The 20,378-nt window shown below is 37.9% G+C and overlaps 1 protein-coding gene across 1 annotated transcript; it reads right to left on the reverse strand.

Moving 5' to 3' along the window:
• Window positions 1-8,468: 8,468 nt before the first annotated feature.
• Window positions 8,469-13,286, reverse strand: LOC140231971 (soluble calcium-activated nucleotidase 1-like). Its single transcript, XM_072312121.1, has 3 exons — window positions 12,659-13,286; window positions 9,671-9,874; window positions 8,469-8,953 (listed from the first exon to the last, which is right to left on the reverse strand). Exons 1-3 carry the CDS (start codon window positions 13,284-13,286, stop codon window positions 8,583-8,585), a joined length of 1,203 nt encoding a protein of 400 aa, XP_072168222.1. The 3' UTR covers window positions 8,469-8,582.
• Window positions 13,287-20,378: the final 7,092 nt, after the last annotated feature.

Here is a 20,378-nt window from a genome sequence, read left to right on the forward strand (position 1 = left end):
GACTGTGTGACCCATGCGCTCTCTTGCTTCAGTCTTGTGGTGTGTTTCGTGTTGAGATTTTTTTATTATGACTTGGGTGACTTGAGACATGTGCATGTATGATGTGAAGTGTGATAGCTAAGACCAAATACAAGTCAACCACATTTTTTTTTTTTAAAGATTCTCTTCATTTAACAAAATTGTGTTTGCATTCAGTGGATGTTTAGACACAACCTGCAGTCAACCTTGCGTAAGTCGAATGTATTTAGAGTGAAGAAATAGCTTTGACTTAGTGAAAATTCAACTTGTTAAGGATAAAAATCTACAGAATATAAAAGAGAATAGGACTTGAAAAGACCTTTGACTTAGACGATTATTGGACTTATGCGAGGTCAACTTAAGCAGGGCTCACTGTACAGTCAACCGTGCCCAAGTCAAATCTATTTGGACTGAAGAAATAGCTTCGACTTGAGAGAAAATTCGACTTATGAGGGGTTAAAACCAATAGAATATATTAAAAGAGAAGAGGACTTGGAAAGAACATCGACTTGGGCAATTATTGGACTTATCCGAGGTCAACTTAAGCAAGGTTGACTGTATTTGTGAACTCTTCACGTTCCTTAGATTCTGCACTTATTCTCATCAATATGTAGATGTTGTGTTGCTTTGGTAAAGGTAAAATACATTGTAAATGGATGATTTGTAAAGAATTCATTAAAAATCTACATCACCAGCAATAAAACAGCCTGAAATTTCCATACAGTAATATTTGAAGCAACTACATAACACCACCTGTCCATGTAAACAATATTTTAGGTGAACATGTGTAGCAGTTTTTAGGCTTTTAAGGACAACCTATCCACTCTCCAATAATTTCTTCATCTTGCAGAGTATGCAAATTGTCATGCCCAAAGTACCCTGTCCTTTGTACTCTCTCTTTGATCTTGGGGTAATTTTATCAAATAAACAGGATCTTGACCCCCTGTGTTTTTGTGAAGTGTGCAGCTGAAAAAGTAGTCATTTTACTAAGCCAGTAAACACTGGACTATACCTAAGACTTCACTGAGAATGGGCAAACGGGCGGAATGTTTCTAGCCCACCAGTGCATGTATTCAAGCTTTGTCAAGATAGGAGAAAAGCCTAACAAAAGTTTTGAACGTTTGATGGTGATTGCAATTGTTGGTGTGCGATGTTCCTTTATTTTAGACACAAGTTGCTGCAGATAGCAGTTACCACACTCTCCTAACAAACAGTCTTGCCCACATTCCCTGTAGGAGTCATCTGCACATTTACTCTATCACTACCACATGTATGTACTTCTTTCAAGAACTTGTGTTGTTGCAATGCCTGTACACAGTCAATCAAATTGGGGACAAAAAATCATCTAAGGATATTTTGGAATATTTTTTTCACAGTTTTTTTTTCTTTATTTTTTGTTTGTTTTTAATAATTTGCACAGGTGAAACAGTTCAGTGCTGTGTACATTGGTTCGGTCAATGCAGTTTCTTGAATTCCAGAGGATATTGCTTTCGGGAGCTGGTTTAGCATTTAGGATTGTACATGGGAGACTCAACATCATTGATAGATTGTCATCTCAGAATTACGAAAAATGCACATCGCCATACAAGTTACAGTGGATAATGCAGTGTAGGCCTTCACAAATATGCTACCTCTCTTTTTTACAGCTTCCCTTGAAATGCTGTGTTTAAATAGGCGAGGAAGTGATGCGCTTTGCAGTCACAAACCAGTATTTATGCTTGGCCGAGTTTGTGCGCTCTACAAGGTTTCATTACCAAATGCTACATGTGTAGATAGTGTACAAATACATGTAGTTAACATTACTGGTAAACATTCAAGGAATGCGTATGCAGGGTAGACATCCCTGCTTTTTTCACCTTAATTAGATTGGCCAGATCGGAGTACAATTCTATGTAATTACAGAGACGCCTTTAAAGGATGGTACAGTTTGGGTTTAGATGGTGCTGTAGGTTTCTGACTTTGTATGTGTGTGTGTGTGTGTGTTAGTGAAATAACGAGAAACCTCTTTATGAAATATGAAATATGTAATTCTTAGAGGAATTCACAGTATATTTGATGAAAATTGGTCTTGAAATAATGGCGGAGATATAAAAAAAATCCTAATATAATGCTACAGCTCATGACTTTTATTAGGATCTCTTTGTTTCACCTTATTTGGGGATATCTTGGTCATTTCAAGACCAATATTCATCAAATAAACTTGCAATTCCCCTTGGAATCGTATTCTCTTCAACATTTTGTAATAAAGTTGTTTCTAAATATCTTACGAAACGTTAAAAGCTGAATCCTCGCCTCGACCAATGCTACCATCCCTTTAAGGCACCATGAAGTGAAAAGTGTAAAAGGTAAATTTGCTGCAGAAATTAACATCCTTCAACAATACATTAATGTCTTGTCAACATTAAAAGGTAATTCCAGACCAGTTTTTAAGTTAATCTCGTGAGAAAGAATAAAAACTTACAATTACAACAGTCAAAATGTGATCAAAATCGGATGAAAAATAGGGAAGTAATGAAATTGTGAAGTTTCACCAATTTCTGCACAACTGTTCTTATATTTTACAGTTAAAATGAATATGCAAATGAGTGAGCTCATAATGTTATCACCTCACCATTTTCCATTGATTGTACACAAAAACATTTTTCAATTTGTTGAGGGTAAAACATAAAATGTTATTCTGGTTGAGTAAGAAATTGAAAAACACTTGCCAATATCAGAGAGAAACTGGGACTCTGATCTTCTGAAATGTATTACATATTCAAGAATTGGTCATAGAGTTGGAAATCAAAAGGATATTGCAAATTTAGCTACCAAAACATGCACTTACGCATATAAACCAGATCATTGTCCTTTTTTTCTAATCTGCAACATACTGGTATGCAACATTAAGTAATAGTGAAAATTAAAAAAAAAACAACAACAACAAAAGGGATATAGCACCAAAACAGGAAAATGTGTGTTTGTGTGTGTGTGTGTTTGTGTGTGTGTGTGTGTGTGCGTGTGTGTGATTTAATGGGCTAATAGTTGGTACAGTGGACTCCCGTTACAAAGAAGCCCTCAGGACTGGCAGTTATCATTTGTTATACAATTGTAATTTTGTTATAACCAAACCATTAAACCATAAAAAGACAGAGCAGATAATATTGCAGCCTAAATTTCTACTTTGTTGTATCTGGAATTTCGTTATAACTGTGTTCATTATAATGGGAGTGCACTGTACATTCGGTTCATTACAATGAATTTGTTCATTAATAGAAAGGCTGGCACGTCTTACGCGGCAAAAAAAAAAAAATACAAATAAGTTGTATTTTTTCATGTACACACACACACACACACAATAATGCTACACACAATTGAGGGAAGGCATGTAGATCAATGAGATGTACACAATACTTTAATCAGTTGTTCTGCACTTTTATTTTCAGTACTTTCTTTGTGTGTGTCACAATGTGCGCTTGATTTGTGTTAAAAAACAGTAGCTTACCCTACATACCAGGTAGTCATGCACACGCTTTGCTCTGAAACTATGTACAGTGTATATGCACCACAGTATGTACTCATAATGGTCTGCACACACACACATAGTAAACATATCCAACACAGGCCACATGTACCCAAAATAAATTGTGCATATTTATTGTAATTACACGGGAACTGCATAATAACAAGGACCTACACACATCAAGACAATACCTTGTTATATCAGGCTTTTCTCTATATCGGGGTACGCAAAAAAAAAAAAGAAGAAAAAAAGAAGAGAATTATGCAAATTTGGGACCTGCAAAATCACCTTATTATCAGAGGGCTTTGATCCTACTGTCTCTTTATAATGAGGTTAAGCTGTATTATATTTTGGATCAAAAATTTGTCTTCCATTGATTGGTTAAAAGAGCTTCACGTGATTATAGGTATTTTGAACTATTTTAGAGTGTTGGTGTGTTTGACACTCCATGAAGTACTATTTGCAAAATGACGTCACTTTTATGACGACATTTTGCAAATAGTATACTATTTGCAAAATGATGTCACAATCACCCTTCTTTACAATCAAGTGTACGTGGTCCGTCCACGTCCGGTCCCGAATTCTAGTGTTCAGGTTTGCAGCGGCCATACGAGCGCTTGCATACATGGCGACGGGCAACTCTGGCGGTGCCACGGCTGCTACGTTTTTCAATTTCCGGCCTCTCGCACTGTTGCGTATTGCAGGCGCTGCGCTGCCGCCGCAGTGCGTAAGCCTAACTGCGACCAACCCCAACACGCAGTGTTGCAGTGTAACTGTGTACACGGAGCGTCCCGGGGTTAGGCTAAGCCTAAAATGATTTTCGCTTTTTATTCAAATTTTTGATCCAAAATATAAAACAAATATACTTTGCCTAGTTTCGAGTTTCTTGTTAAAACTATGGGCCTCGGTGATTCCAAACTAGTACTATTCACTTCGGGGCTGCGCCCCTCAGTGAATAGTACTAGTTTGGAGTCACCTCTGCCCATAGTTTTAACAAGAAACTCTCAAGGCCAAGTATATTTGTATACTATTCATTATATTAGCACTGTGCATATAGTAAAACACTACTCCTGGACATGTAATGTGTGAACTTCACAAGCAGGAATGTTCAAATAAAATACAGTGTGCCCATGACTAACCAGCTGAGAAAGATGCAATACACAAGAGACATCATTCAAAATTGTCAGGGCCAATGCACACTGCTGTGCTGATATGTTGGAATGGTGATTAGCTTTACTATCATCCCATTTGATGAATTCTTAGGCTAGTTTCATTAAAAAAAGCCAGCTCCATGACTGGTTTTAACCAAATAGAAATCTATCAGTGAGTCAAGTCAAACTACCGAGATATAGCCCAAATATGGTAAGACCTCAGTACAGTATCTCAAAAGTCATGAATTTTTAGGAGTGAAAAAAAAAATTGCAAAATAAAACTCATTTTGGTGTCAAATAATGCAGAAACAATGTTTTAAATTACTTTAATATCTGTTATGGTTTTTAACTCAAATCAGTATTTTCTATACTCAAAATTGAGTTGGAGGTTCTTGAATACAATAGGCTAATTGGGAAACGAGGTTTGTCACCCTAGGGACATTAAGGCATGTGCCATAATGCTTAAATATCACCAAACAATCAGACTGTCTATGTAGGTGTACCTGCATGTGTTCATTTATGACATAGATTTACTTTACTTTTGTTGATACTGTTTGTTTTAATAAACTTGTAATTCATAAATGCAAATGTGATTATTATCTAATCACAGGGATATACTATCCTAGGCTCAGAATATGTGATAAATACTGTAGTGGGAATTCATGATGTCATGTACACTTGCACTATTGCCTCAGGAGTACACAATTGTATCTACAGCTGTAATTCATGTTATGCACCTGCTTCTAATGAATTGCATGGTTGGTTTTGCCACATATCGAATAGAAATAATTCTTAACAAAATCAAAGAAATAAAGACAAAGGAAAAAATATATTGTAAGATTATTGCACCTCAATGATACTTGTAGCTTCGAGGCACTTTCTTTTTTCTTTAAAAAAAAATATGGTTTATAAAACTACAGACCATGTACCTCTACGTACAATGATATGCACACACATCTACATTGAATTGCCCACAGGCTATTGAACCTAGCTATGCTATAATACAATGTAGGACCCTACGTAGGTTAGTACATAACAATTAATTCTCAGTAAACTGGACTGCTGTTAGGGGAACAACAAGTACAGGTAAAGTGTATAACAAAATACACAAATCAAGCAGATTACCAAAATGATAAATGGTATGCAGTAACAACTAAGACATGCTTCTTACTTTGCAATCATACAATGTCTACTTAATTGAAAGACTCAAATATCTTTAGATGACAATCTTATGTACAAGAATAGAAAATTTATGATACTGTAGTGATTTTGCCAGACCATTCCATCTTCAGCTCTATAAATACATAAATATGTCAATATTGAAAGGAAACGCATTTATGAACATCTATCGTGTGATTTGTTACAAATTGCGAACATAATTTATATATTCCCATAATTAAAAATTAAGTTTGAAACTGCTGTCTATAGTACCAAAACTGTCAATTCTAAGTCTTATCACTCAATAATTTTGTGCAAAAATATGTTGGCCTATTTTTATTATTTTCTATTTATTTTAATGCAAACAGTAGTGAGGTTTCCTCATGCTTGCTTTATACAAAGCAGACACATTTTTTTTTCTTTTTTTACTATGGCACTACTTGTATGATTACAAGCATCGGATGTAAGCAATGCTCAAGCACCTCTATATATAGAAAACTAATCAACAGTAACCCACCGTTAGTATTCGGTATTAGTATTGCCATTTATATGCTAGGAGAGATATAGTGAGAAATAACAAGGAAAAGTAGAAATTACGCGGTGCATAATATATGTCCCTGCCGGAAGTAGCATTTAGTAGCAAAATGTACAATATAGGTAAAAAGATGAAGGTCAAAGGTCAAAGAAGTCAAAGGTCAAAATTCTATGTAGAAGTTTTGAAGCCCTCACCTAGTGCCATCACATAAAGCAAACGGAATCGAAATCGGGTTAGAAATGGCGAAGGAGTAGCATTTTGTAGCCAATGTACAATATAGGTAAAAAAATCAAGGTCAAAGGTCAAAGAAGTCAAAGGTCAAAATTCTGTGTAGAAGTTTTGAAGCCCTCACCTAGTGCCATCACATAAAGCAAACGGAATCGAAAATCGGGTTAGAAATGGCGAAGGAGTAGCATTTGGTAGCAAAATGTACAATACAGGTCAAAAATCAAGGTCAAAGGTCAAAGAAGTCAAAGGTCAAAATTCTGTGTAGAAGTTTTGAAGCCCTCACCTAGTGCCATCACTTAAAGCAAACGGAATTGAAATCGGGTTACAAATGGCGAAGGAGTAGCATTTTGTAGCAAAATGTACAATATAGGTCAAAAATCAAGGTCAAAGGTCAAAGAAGTCAAAGGTCAAAATTCTGTGTAGAAGTTTTGAAGCCCTCACCTAGTGCCATCACATAAAGCAAATGGAATCAAAATCGGGTTAGAAATAGTGAAGGAGTAGCATTTTGTAGGCAATGTACAATATAGGTCAAAAATCAAGGTCAAAGGTCAAAGAAGTCAAAGGTCAAAATTCTGTGAAGAAGTTTCGAAGCCCTCACCTAGTGCCATCATATAAAGCAAACGGAATCAAAATCGGGTTAGAAATGGCGAAGGAGTAGCATTTTGAAGCAAAATGTACAATATAGGTCAAAGGTCAAGGTCAAAGGTCACAACTGAAATTCTGTATAGAAGTTTCAAAGCTCCCATGTAGTGCTATCATATAAAGCAAACAGAATCAAAATCGGGTTAGAAATGGCGAAGGAGTAGCATTTTGAACATTTTGATCACACACGGACGCACACACGGACGGACGGACACACGGACAGACGGACACACGGACAGACGGACACACGGACACACACACCTACGGAGCCCGTTTCATAGTCCCCTGCTCGAACTCGTTTGGCGGGGACAATTATCCCCTCTTCACTGTGGCTGGAATAATATACAGTACAAACCTGTTAATAGTGACCACTCAGAAGGACATACAGTGTAGTGTATAAGTAGTGGTCTTTATAAACAAGTGAGAATTTGACTTTGTCATGTACCAGTAGCTTCTATGACACATGTCACATTTGTTACCTCACACATCTAAACATAAAACAAGGTAATACAACATACAATTTAGACATCAGAAAGACAAGTTTTGCTGTTGTTGTTTTCTTTCCTTCTCTAAGATCCTTCTCAGCAACAATATGATTTGCTTTATGACAGAAAAGGCCCTTGTGTGAAATGTGGAAACTCCGACGGAGAGAAGAGTACTCAATTTCTGGTATGGTGCACATAGTACACATATAGACAGAAGTCAACCTACAGACTGCAGCCCATAAACACAACAAACATTGTCCATGACAGACAAAGTAGGTGACCGATGCCACCAAGCATGCAAGATCTTAAACAAACAAAAAACTTATCACAATAAAGCAGGTGGCCACTATAAACAGGTGCCTGTTTCAAGACAGGTTTGATTGCATTTCATTCTCCATTTCCTAAGCTGTCCACATTAGCTGCATTCGCACAATTTGCACAAAGTCAAATGGCATGTTGTGAATGAGGGAAGAGAATAAGAGTGGTTGATGACTTGCATGCTCACTTAGTTACATGTTAAAAAGTCAGTTATGAAATACTTTATAACTACTTTACAGCAGCACTATGTCATAAAAAGCCCAAGAGTATACTACGAAATTAGCATGATCTTGCAAAATCCACTCACATGAAATGCACACATTCATCTTAATTTAATCCATGTTTAAACAGGGCATCTATATTTGTTAAAAGAAGAGGTATGACTCATGTGTATAATATTGCAGGACTGTTGGTTGTACCAACAAACTTGACCATGAACATTACACATAATCATAGCAGGATTAATTTCATCAGGTAGAAAAAAAAAATTAAAAGAATTTTCCCATCCTATAGTAATGAGAGGTTTATTACCCCATGTGATTATACTATACAAATTCAATTCCCTCATATTTGATCTCGGCAAACTTTATGTCTGGCATTAAGATCTTGCCATCTATATTGAATGCTGTAATGTAAGTGGCTATCTTTCCTGCATCCTCCTCGGTCTTAAGGGCCACAATTACTTGATCGTTGGTCCCCGGAATGAACTTAAATGAGGAGAAGCCTCGGATGTTGTTCAGCGAGCCGATCTTGTTGTAGCGGACGTCGGTGAAGTCCTCGTTGCATGTGAAGAGAATGTTTGTCGCGCGGTGCTCGTCCGCCGTCTCGTCGTACATCTCGGTGCTTGCCCGACGTGGAAGAAAGAACCACCGTTTGTGAACGCTACTCCACACTCCAGACTCATGAATCATGTACCCTAAAAGAATCAAACAACAGCATACCAAAATATCAGCAATATTTCATGACACTGCAGACAACTGGTTACCTACTTACTTTTATTCTCCCCTAATATGATACTCATAAAAGAAGCAAATTCATATGGGACAGTCAATCCTGCCTAAGTTGAATCTACCTGGACTGAAGAAAAAGATTTAACTTTGAGAAAATTCAACTTTTGAGGATTGACATCAATAGAAAACAAAGAGAAGAGGACTTGACAAGACGTGTGACTTGAGCGATTATTCAACTTATGCAAGGTTGACTGTCAAAGTGAACGAATGTAATCAAAAAAAAAAAAAAAGAAGCAAAATCCTATGAGTTTACAATGAAATAACAGGTGTAGAGGTGGAATATCTCCTCATTATCTTTCAACAGTTATGTTTTTTACAGAGCCCTTGGATCCAAAGGCTTTATCAAAGCTACAGCATGAGACCAAGAGTAGCACTTTTGAAAATGACGCTGAATGTCATAGATGTGACTTATTGACACATAGTTGCTGCATGTATGTTCTCTTCCTTCTAATTTTACTCCATTTGCTGCTGATCATTGCCTATGAAACTGTTTCACTGGTTTTTATTCAACATTATTCTACGATAGGAGGACAACATTCTCTCTCACAAACATTAGAATGACTGAAATACATATTTGCTATGATGCAAAAAACAAACAAACAAACAAAACAAAACAATCTTACCTGGATATGGATAGCCAGCTGTATTCCTCATGGCGTTGTAGTTGCCAACCCAATTCAGGTGATGCACCGCACCAAGATGGTTTACCACCTTCACATATTGAGGGTTGAGATTCTGGAGCACTCCAGTTGTTGTGGTCCACTCCTTCCCCAGCCCTCCAACAAAGAGGTGCTGGTCTTTGACAGCCATCCACTCTCCTTTGAACCCTGGGTCAAGGGTAAAAGGTCACATCAGAAGAAGTTGTAAAAGAAAAAGAAAAAAGGTACTGTAATTCATTCAGCACATAATTATATGCACATACTAGTATCCAAAATTTGTTAACACTGCATGGGGGGGGGGGGGGTACACACAGGTGCACTTCAAATGACAACTTGTGTGGAAACCCATCATCACATTCCATCTGAAATAAAATGATATAGCTCTTCACTATTTGTCTCATTGATTTTTCTTTTCTTTTACCCTCATCACTAAGAAGAGACACATTGGTGCACTCTATCTGATTGTCATGGGAGGAGCACAAGTGAGGACGCTGTAATGTCAACTATGGGTTAATGTCAACTATGGGTATACCATTTCAAGGAAGAAACACATTTAAAATGTGACTGTACTAACCCACCTACAGGTTTGAAATCTGGCCTGGCTAATCTACTGCCTCCTTGCTGATGATGTCTGAAACAAAGGGGCTTTGGCTGGTGAGTCAAGGTCAATCTTTAGAGCAGGGAGTGCTGAATGAGTTTGGCACAAATCCCATGGACCTCAGCCAGTGGTTAATTGTCACCGATATACAAAATTCAAATGATGGTACGAAGAGATAATAATTGTCAGAGCATTATGAGCAAAATTAGAAAACAACAACAACCAACACTAAAATACAGACTTTTGAAAGCACCATCCATTACATCAGTGTGCTGGGTTTTATGCACAGTTTGTGTAACACAATCAATCTGGCTACTCTCCAGAAAATATATCAAATGTCATTGAAAGGTCCTTCACACATTACATCACTTACAAAGGAAAAGTTGGACAAACTACAAGTAGTTGTTCAACAAGAGTGAATTCATGGTTACGATTCACACCCATATTTTCACATCAGAATTCTTGAGCAGCACACATTTTAATATTTTACAGTATGCTTTTTGCTAATGGGCCCCAAACTAACATGGTAAAGTTGATGTGGAAGTCTAAAATATATACAATGTGATCCTAACCTCTTTAAAAAAGAAATCAAATTTTTGGAAAGATATTTTAAGAGATCATATTTTACATGACAAGTGTATATCACCCCCCCCCCAAAAAAAAAAACCAAGGCAGATACACTGTATACGCTATAATTTTCGCGAATTGCCGCTGTCACACATTTTCGCGAGTGGTTAAATTCGCAATTGGGGGACCAGAGAAAATATGAAGTGGCAAAGAAGTGTGAATTTTCAACTTACTAGCAAATAAGAATGATACTAGTTATACACTGCATGAAAAAATCTTACCAAACTCTGAATTCAACATTTTTTAAGTGGTTAAGTCCATTGCGCTAGATTTCTGACGAGTGGTACGAGGGGTTGCGATAATGGATTGGCTCTAGGACCTTCAGTATTCGTAAGTAGACGTGGACTAGCCCGACCACCCCAGACACTGTTAATACGCTGTGCTGTGCAAATGCTACTTACAGCGACTGGGCTGTGTATACTACATTGGTAGTTAGTAGTTAGACGTGGACGTGCCATACATATTAAGCTTAGCCAGTATGGTCTGTTCGGTAAGCCGTGACATGGTATATTAGTACTGAAATGTTTGTATCATCAAGGCAAGGGATTCATTTTGGAAGGTAATATTTTCGCGTGAATTAATTTCGCGAATAGCTCCCGACTCGCGAAAATAAAACCCACGCGAAATATATAGCGTATACAGTATATTTTGACTGAACTAACTTCAAATCAAAATATAAAATATGGGCATTAAGCATTCATATATGGGAAAATCTTTGTTAAATTATGCTCCCCTCCCTAATATTTTGCCATACCACTCTAAACTACCCTTCCCTTGGCTTTTATCCTGTTGAGGATGAGTCCCGAGTATACTTGGGCAAGTGTTTATGGGAAATGCGTGTTGTAGCAAAATCAAACCGTCCTCAACGGGTTAAAAGATGCACACATGCATGCACACATATTTGTTCTTGTTTTCATGACTTTCAGTGCAGTGTACAAATATCAACTTCAAGTGCTGTGAAACTTTGGCAAAAAAAAAAAATCATTAGGGCCTATTATTGTGATATCCATCACCTTCATTGTCAAATGTACTTTGTACAAATCAAAATTATCACGAGTCTGTGAACATTCAGAGGCGTTTTGTTGTTTAATTGAATGTTCATTATACAGTATTGTAGCATGTCACTGTTTGAAAATTGAAAGTGAAACGGAGTGAAATGATGCTCGTTGCCTAGTACTGGAAGATATATCAACACACACATTTTTAAGCAATTAATTAAAGAGATGGTATAGTGATTGGTGGATATAATGAATTTGGCTTTTAACTTGTTGCGAGATACCAAGAAACCACTTATGAAATAATATCAAGCATACCATTCGAGAAGAATTCAAAGTTTATTCAATGAAAATCAGTTTTGGAATGATTGCAACATCCAAAAACAAACTAAATCAAAGCGATCCCAATAAAAGGTGAGCCCCACCTTTTATTACTATTAGTAGGATTGCTCTCTTTTGGATATCTCAGCCATTTCAAAACCAATTTTCAAAAAGGCAAAATACTACATGTAGTTGGCCTTAGCTTTGAATCCCTCTTGGCATTTACAAGTAAACTTATAGTAGATCATAAATGCTCTTTCATATGATCTATATTGAAGAGGTTTCCCATTTTCTAATCTAAAAAGAAAAAAAAATGTTAGAAACCTGAAGTGACGTCTCAACCCAAACTAAAAACAATCCCTTTAACATCAAAGAAATGTTCCCAGTTTGTGACTTGACTGAGAATTGCACCTTTTGTATTCTTGCCATCTCCGTCAGCGAGAATGGTCCAGGGGTAAACCTTGTCCCCGGCCACTTCGTAGATGATTCCCGTGCGGTCGTCCACAGTGTACAGCTTCCCATTGAAAGTGACCAACTCCGAGAGTTCCATGCCCCGCCCACCTTGGGAGAGCTGAGACTTTAACTTCACAGGAGTCTCCTCTAAGTCTACCGTTATCTTGTCTCCGTACGAGCTGATGGACAATGTTCCTCTTCTCAGGTAGCTGAGCCACTGGTTTTCTTTGTCCGGATCTTTGTTGGTGGTGTCTGGGTCCGATATGACGGCAATTTTGTATTTTCTGCCGTCGACTGTTCTCTCGACCGCAGAAATAGGATAAGTTGAATTGTACACCAGCGCTGCTGGAGCGGCTTGGAATGGAAGATGGTTGTCCATATGATATGACGCCTGTGAGCTTGGAAGAAGCAGATAGACTAGGAACAACAACATGATTACAACAAGGAGAACTGCAAATTTCGGTCGAATAAATGATGTCATGAAGCGTGTCCAAGGAGGAGAAGGAGCGCCTGACTTGCTACCTGACGAGGAGCGCGAATCGAAGACCGGTGTTCTCACGTAGCTAGCGCTGCTGGCATTCGGCATGCTGTGTTGTGCCTGTGCCGCTGCCGAGGGTGAGGTCGAGTTTCTGAACAAATCTCTCGAAATCAGATCTCAGTGGAGATCCACACGTGAAGGCAGATATGCCGGTATTGTGCAAAGATATGTAATCTGGCTTGAACTTCGCAGGGCAAAGGTTACTAAGGACGGATAAAGCTATCTCGGTCAGATCCTGCCACGGTCCATGGACTGTTTTCTCACACTCTTGTACACCGTAACACGACGCACTGCACTGCAAGCATGCATCAACGAAGGTTGACTACGTGTACGTGTCCATGTGTACCTTTCGGCTTGGAAAGGTATCACTACTATTAGACTGATTTTAGTATGATCTTTATATACTGTGTTTAAAACATATTCTATATTCCATAAAGATGTACTTAACATAATACTGATATTATTGATATATGATTTTATTCTCATTAAAGACAAAAAATACATTGTACGCTTAATATATGGATTTTTATCTTTTATTGCCGAATCACTTACTTAAGAACGTTTAGCACAAGCCATCCTAATTAAAGGGCCTGGGGAGGAGTGTTCGGTTGTGCAAAACATGCGAAAGAGAAGGTGTTTTGGGTATAAAATGAAAGGTAGATATTTAACTTAACATGTGTCAAAATATCTTGGATATCGAAATCTTCTCAAATGTTTTAAAAAGCGAAAAACAAAACATACTTTTCTGGAAAAAGTTCCTTCGATACGATGGCGATACGTATTTGAATTGCGGAATACTGCTTGTTGACTGCGGACATCAAGCCAACTTACAGCGAAATCAAGCCAACATGCCGAGTGAGCTGCGGAACTACAGCTGTACTAGTAGAGCACGTTAGAGCAAGCTAGCTCTGACGGCTGGCTGTGCCTATGGGCGCGGCGGCGAGCGCTGGCCGCATCACTTGCCATAACTCGCAGCAGTGCTATGCAAGCTCGCGCGAGAGCTAGCTAGCTAGCTTGCTGTACGATCTTGCATGCTGTGTACGAGTGTATGAGTTCGCGTTGTGTTTTCATTTGATGAGAGCGCAAACCTAAAATCAAAGGACTCCTAGATCCTCCGATTCTGATTCACATGTCCTTCTTCCAAGATACTATGAGAGATAGTTCTATCGTCGGAAGACTCGGTAGGCTACGTATCCTAAAAGCCATCAAACTCCATTACAAGATTCTTCATTGAGAAGTACGAGTACCGAAAGCGGGATAGGTGAACGCGGTACTACGTAGCCCGACCAGACGCCGGGCTATCTATACAGCGATCGACTGGGCTGTGCCTGTAGCTGTACGTAGAAACTTTTCCGGGTAAGGACACAGCCCAGTACGCAGTTACAGTTGCAGCTACCGTGCTTCGCACGGCGTCTGGTGACCTGGTCGGGCTACGTAGAAAAAAAAAAAAAATCAACGAAATCTCAATTATTGATTACAATTACACGAAACACAAACGGGTTGTGTTATTACATGTACATGTAATTCAATACATATCTTAAACTTTTCATGCACATTGTCAAGAAATGCAATCTTCATGGCAAACCCATTTTTTTATTTTTTTATTTTTTTTTTGTTCTTCAAAGATTTGAAACACAAGTAGGCTAGAGAAGTACCAGGTACCATGTTATATCTAAACTTGCATTGGATCTAACCAATAGTTCATTTTTATTACCAGTACAACTTGTCATTTATTCGTAATTTCAAATGTGACTTAGTTGTAACATTTATTGTGGATGATTTTCTTCACAACTGACACATGCACTGAATTTGGTCATTGGTATGGCTTAGGCCTACCTTTTTTTCTGTATGAATAGGGTTAATTGGAATTATTTCACAGATACACACAAAAATGTTGGGAATCAGATCATTTTCAGTCTTCTAGACTGAATAATGTGACACCTGTAATAGTCTAATAACTAATCCAGCAATTTCTGAGGGTACCTTACACATTTTCTTATTCATCATGCAATGCAACCACGCATGATGCAATATGTCTCGTTCACCTACAAGGCGAAAAGACACAAGAAATAATCTGTTCAAGTCAATTATTTCCACATAGGCCAACAACATTCACTCAGTTTTATCTAGAACCCTGATTAGGTTTTTATCATCAGAACACATTTTTTTCTCAGTGGTAAATTGATGCTTAACAATTAGACCTACACAGGTATAAATATCTTGTTCTGATATTTCAGTGAATAAAAATCTAACACATTTCTTATGTAAGGGCTCGGGTTCGCTTAGCTCTCTAGCACTCGTCACACTTAAAGCAAACTAGGGCAGCACACGTGTTACTTAGAAGGAGTCCCTTGGCTAACTAATTTGTAGCCAGTTTATTCTACACATAATTTGGCATGGGTTTACATGTAAATGTGGGTTGTAACAAATATTCATACACAAAATCAACATAACAAAACATGCAAATAAGGAAACAAAGGTTTAAACTAAATATTCATAATATGTAAATGGTGTGTAGGCGTGGGTGATTTAGGCATTATTTCAGTATTACAGGGAACAATGGGTGAGAAGTGAAAGAGTGGAAAATGTCATGTGATAATGGTGGTGTGTCTGTGATAGGTGGGATGCGTGGATGAATGTAAATGTGAATACTACTGTATGTGTGGGTTGACGTATTTATGTGTAGAGGGGTGGTACCTGTTATAACAGAAGGGGGATACACTTATAATAAATGGTTCAAAGTAAATCCCTACACTTACACTGTACATTATACTACCATGCATACATATACAAATTTCATGTGTACATATGAATTGCATGTGTACATGGGACCTACATTAGAAGTTGTGTGTACCAGGGTACACTGACCTTACATTTTCTTTTATCTTTGCATGAATATTTGCATTTGGTGTTGCATCATGAGCACAGGTTCTAATTGCAAATGTGCTACATGTAGAAACTGCTCTCACAGTAATGTGATGTGATATACAATGTAGAGATAACAAATCTGTGCTGACGCCTTGCATGTAGGCCTATATCTTTTAAATATGAAATGTCATAATAGAAATAGTTGTATGGCAAAGATTGCCAATTTACACAGGTAAGGTAGTCATTTGAAAAAACAACAACAACAACACTGCTCAGCATTCTGTCATTAGTCAATTTTGGCATCTACACATTATACTCCTATCATATTGAACAATTATGATAACAATGATATAACATGTAAATTAAAAAAACCAAACAAATGCAACCACTTTCAAATAACTTGCACATTTGCAGGGGAAAAAAAATTAAGTGAAGGTCCAAGAATCAATGTCACATGGTTTAATGACTTCAAGTACAAAGAACACTATACTATTTCAGTGTGGAGACCTTCTACATATTGCATTGTCAAAACACATTCAGTTTAGGGTTTCAGCGTATACAATTATATCAGTAGAACATCATGTAGGGACCTACCAAATGTATATTACAATGTATTTTTATATCTATGTGAATGAAAACTGAACATCTTGTTTGAAGTACTTCCAACACATTTGTTTATCAAAATTCATACCTATTTTTGGCTATAAAATATAGATGCAATGAATATTACAAGGGCACAAACTCCATTTACCACAAAAATATTGTCCTCATAATAATGTGATTTGATAGAGTTATCACAAAATTATGTGCTGAAAAGTGTCTTCCAAAATGCTGATGGACAATGCTACTGTGTAGGACCTGCTGTGCCACTTGAATGTAACACATGGCATGATATCAGTGATCACATATATGATGATGAGGATAATAATCATTATGAAGATGATGATAGTAATAAAAACATTAGCAATAACAACAATAGTAGTTGTAGTAATAATAATAATAACAATTAGAGCAATAATGAAATTTGTGAAAGGCCCTTTCAGTGATGTACACTGCTGTGCATGACAGCCCTGCTTAAGTTCACTTTAAAACACTGATGCAATATTTTATTGTAACGGAGTAATTGTAGCTTTTCACCACTGAAACACCTGGGAAACACAGGGGGGAAAAAGACCAAATGAAAAAATAAAAGGACAAAACACTTTGTGCCTGGTTATTGCAGCCCTTTCAGTTTCCAGTAACAATTTAAGCACATGCAGTTTAGGAGTTTACAGGATTTATATTCCCTACTTGCCACATGGGGCAAGAACAAATTTTCTATGCAATCAATTCAATGTTTCATTCTGATTCACACATTTGAGTACTAACATGTTTGTTGTTACCTCACAGAAAAGACAGAAATAGAGAGTTCAGAAATATGAATGTAGTGTCATATCAGTTAGTATTGCCATCACATGAATGTAGGTCTATGATTGGAATTGATGTTATTCATGTTCAATGTGCATTTATCAGAATCCCCAACAATCCTGGTACAAAGGTGCAGCTTTTTCATTACTAACATGTCTTTTGCTATTATACACAATGAAGGCATAAATTGACAGTAGGCCTACAGGAAGAGCTGGTGTCAGAGCTATTATCATTGCCATCACTTGGATGCACTCAACATAATTATGATATTGACGTCATCCAAGTTCAGTTTTCAAACATTTGCCAGCCACAAAGAAGAACATGAGAGGGGATGTCACTGGCTTCATGGAGCTACATGTAAGTAGCTGGGAGGGCTGGTTCTGATTAATGAGAGGGGATGTCACTGGTTTCACTGAGTTTGGTGGTAGAGAGGGCTGGTCTCCACTGGCGAGATGGATGTCACAGGTCTTGCTGAGCTGCGTAGCCTAGAAGAGGCAGTCTTATTTGGCGAGAGGGGGTGTCACTGGCTTCAACAACCTGGATATCTGGGATGGCACTTGGATGTGATGCTAGCTGTTCCACTGCAATAGAGGCCAACAAGCACATTCTATTGATCTCTCATCTAATGACTGAATGTTGGTAATATAGTAACTACTACACATTTACAATGAAAAATTATTTTACTACTCATATAGACTCAATTAACTATTCAGTATTACACATAGTAAATATTCTCTTTAATGACTAACATTCAAGCAATGACAAGTTTAGTACCGATGAAAGTAATTATGTTAGATGCTGAAAGTCCAATGAAAATACTTAGTAGCCCACTTTATTTATGATATTTACATAAAAATTCCTAAATATGCATGCCAAAGGGACGTCTTCATCATCTAACCTGTTATCTTCTAACATCTGCCCAGGCTCTGATAAAATCAATATCTGTCAGCACTCTCACCAGGTTTTGATCCACTTCAATCTGACCCAAGTCCTTTCCTCAGAGTAGCATTTTCCTCCACAACTAATTGGAGAAGGCAACGGCATTCACGAACTTTTCCATTTCACAGGGGCATCTGGACAGGAGTTCATCTGTATATCAGACACAATGAAAGGCATTAACACTGACTTACAATTAGGATAGTTGCATTAGTTCTTCACCACTCTGTAAATTTAGTCACAGAACTTGCTATCCCTTTTATTTCAGTGTAGAGTCTACCAGGTAGCTTTATCTTGTAGTGCTCACATATATGCAACAGAGAAAACTCCATGAAATATGTTAGAAATAGACTGTCTACTGTAGAAGTTGAATAGCAAAAAGGAAAATAAGACCTACAGACCCTAGCCAAATTTTTGATGAGTTGACACTGCACATGACGTCGGGATGACCTCAGCCTCTCATTGTGCATCTACAAAGTAGGCCCTATTTATACAAGCTCATATAGGGCCTATGTCTTTAAATCCAGCCACATACATGGGATTTGGGGGTCTGTAATTCCACATACAATCATATAGGAGGCCTATATGTGGCTGCAATGTACAAACTATCTAACTTGTAACCCTAAAAGTAATGATCAAGACAACCATAATCTTATTAACCACTACCACAGCTATGGGTTCAAAAAAAAATGTTATCAATTATTACAGCAAGAATAATAACAGCATCGTTTGAGAACACAGAGTTAAATCGAACAATTTATTGATGTTTTGTTTACTAAATATCAACATTAATTTTCATTTGCAGGTTCAAAACAGTTGTTGGATCTAGCTGTCTTAAAACAAAATGTACCAGGTAATTAAAGACAGTTTGTACAAACCTTTTGTACCAGTGCAATGGCTGGTTTTAATGGGCAAGAGGGGATGTCACTGGCTTCATCAAGCTGGGTAGCTGATAGGGCTGGTCTCGACTGATGAGAGGGGACATCACTGGCTTCACCAAGCTGGGTATAGCTGGTCGAACTGACGAGAGGGAATGTCACTGGCTTCATCAAGCTGGTTAGCTAGGTCTAGGAGGGCTGGTTTCAACTGATGAAAGGAGATGTCACTGGCTTCACCGAGCTGGGTAGCTGGTCGAAACTGACGAGAGGGAATTTCACTGGCTTCTGACATCAAGCTCGGTAGCTGGGAGGGCTGGTCTCAACTGACGAGAGGGGATGTCACTGGCTTCACTGAGCTGCCTAGTAAGGATGGTCCTTGAATGTGATGCTGGCTGTTGCCCTACAAAAGATACCCACATTTGCCACAATAATATCTGACAGACCTTTCTCAACAACTAGCACCTACTGTGTTACAAAGCATACACCATTAACCACTACACTAGGGACTGAGTGAACTGCGCTGCAATGCATATACGCCATTAGCCACTTATGTATACGCACAATAGATACACTTCAATCAACATTTTTGCAATGCCATGTGTACCGGAGACAATAATTAGGTACCTTACCAAACATGTGAATTCACGTTTTTGGTCCGCGATCATAGCTGCCGTGACAACATATACACGGTTGACTCTCCACAAACTATTTGTAAAAACCGAGAGTGACCAGATGATCACTCTACGCAGCTCTTCGCTGACACTTTCACTCATTCAGAGTCGTTTCGTAATATTGGATTTCTCGCCTATCGCCGATTTGTAACAAACGGCAGTTCTGATGAGTGTCGTAACTTTCTTATTTCGAAATTTTGAGACCCATAATTTGACATGAAGGTAGAATAGGGCAACATAATCCAGAATATGGTAAAATATTAATTCGCGTATTTACATGCAAAACACTTTAGCGTGCCATTTCTGAATGTGAACAGCGATTTTGTGCAATTGCCAGAAGCACATTTCAAAAAGGAGAACTGTTGAGCCAAATTTGGGAT

Source organism: Diadema setosum, chromosome 8 (genome assembly GCF_964275005.1).
Source record: "Diadema setosum chromosome 8, eeDiaSeto1, whole genome shotgun sequence".
NCBI classification, from domain to species: Eukaryota; Metazoa; Echinodermata; class Echinoidea; order Diadematoida; family Diadematidae; genus Diadema; species Diadema setosum.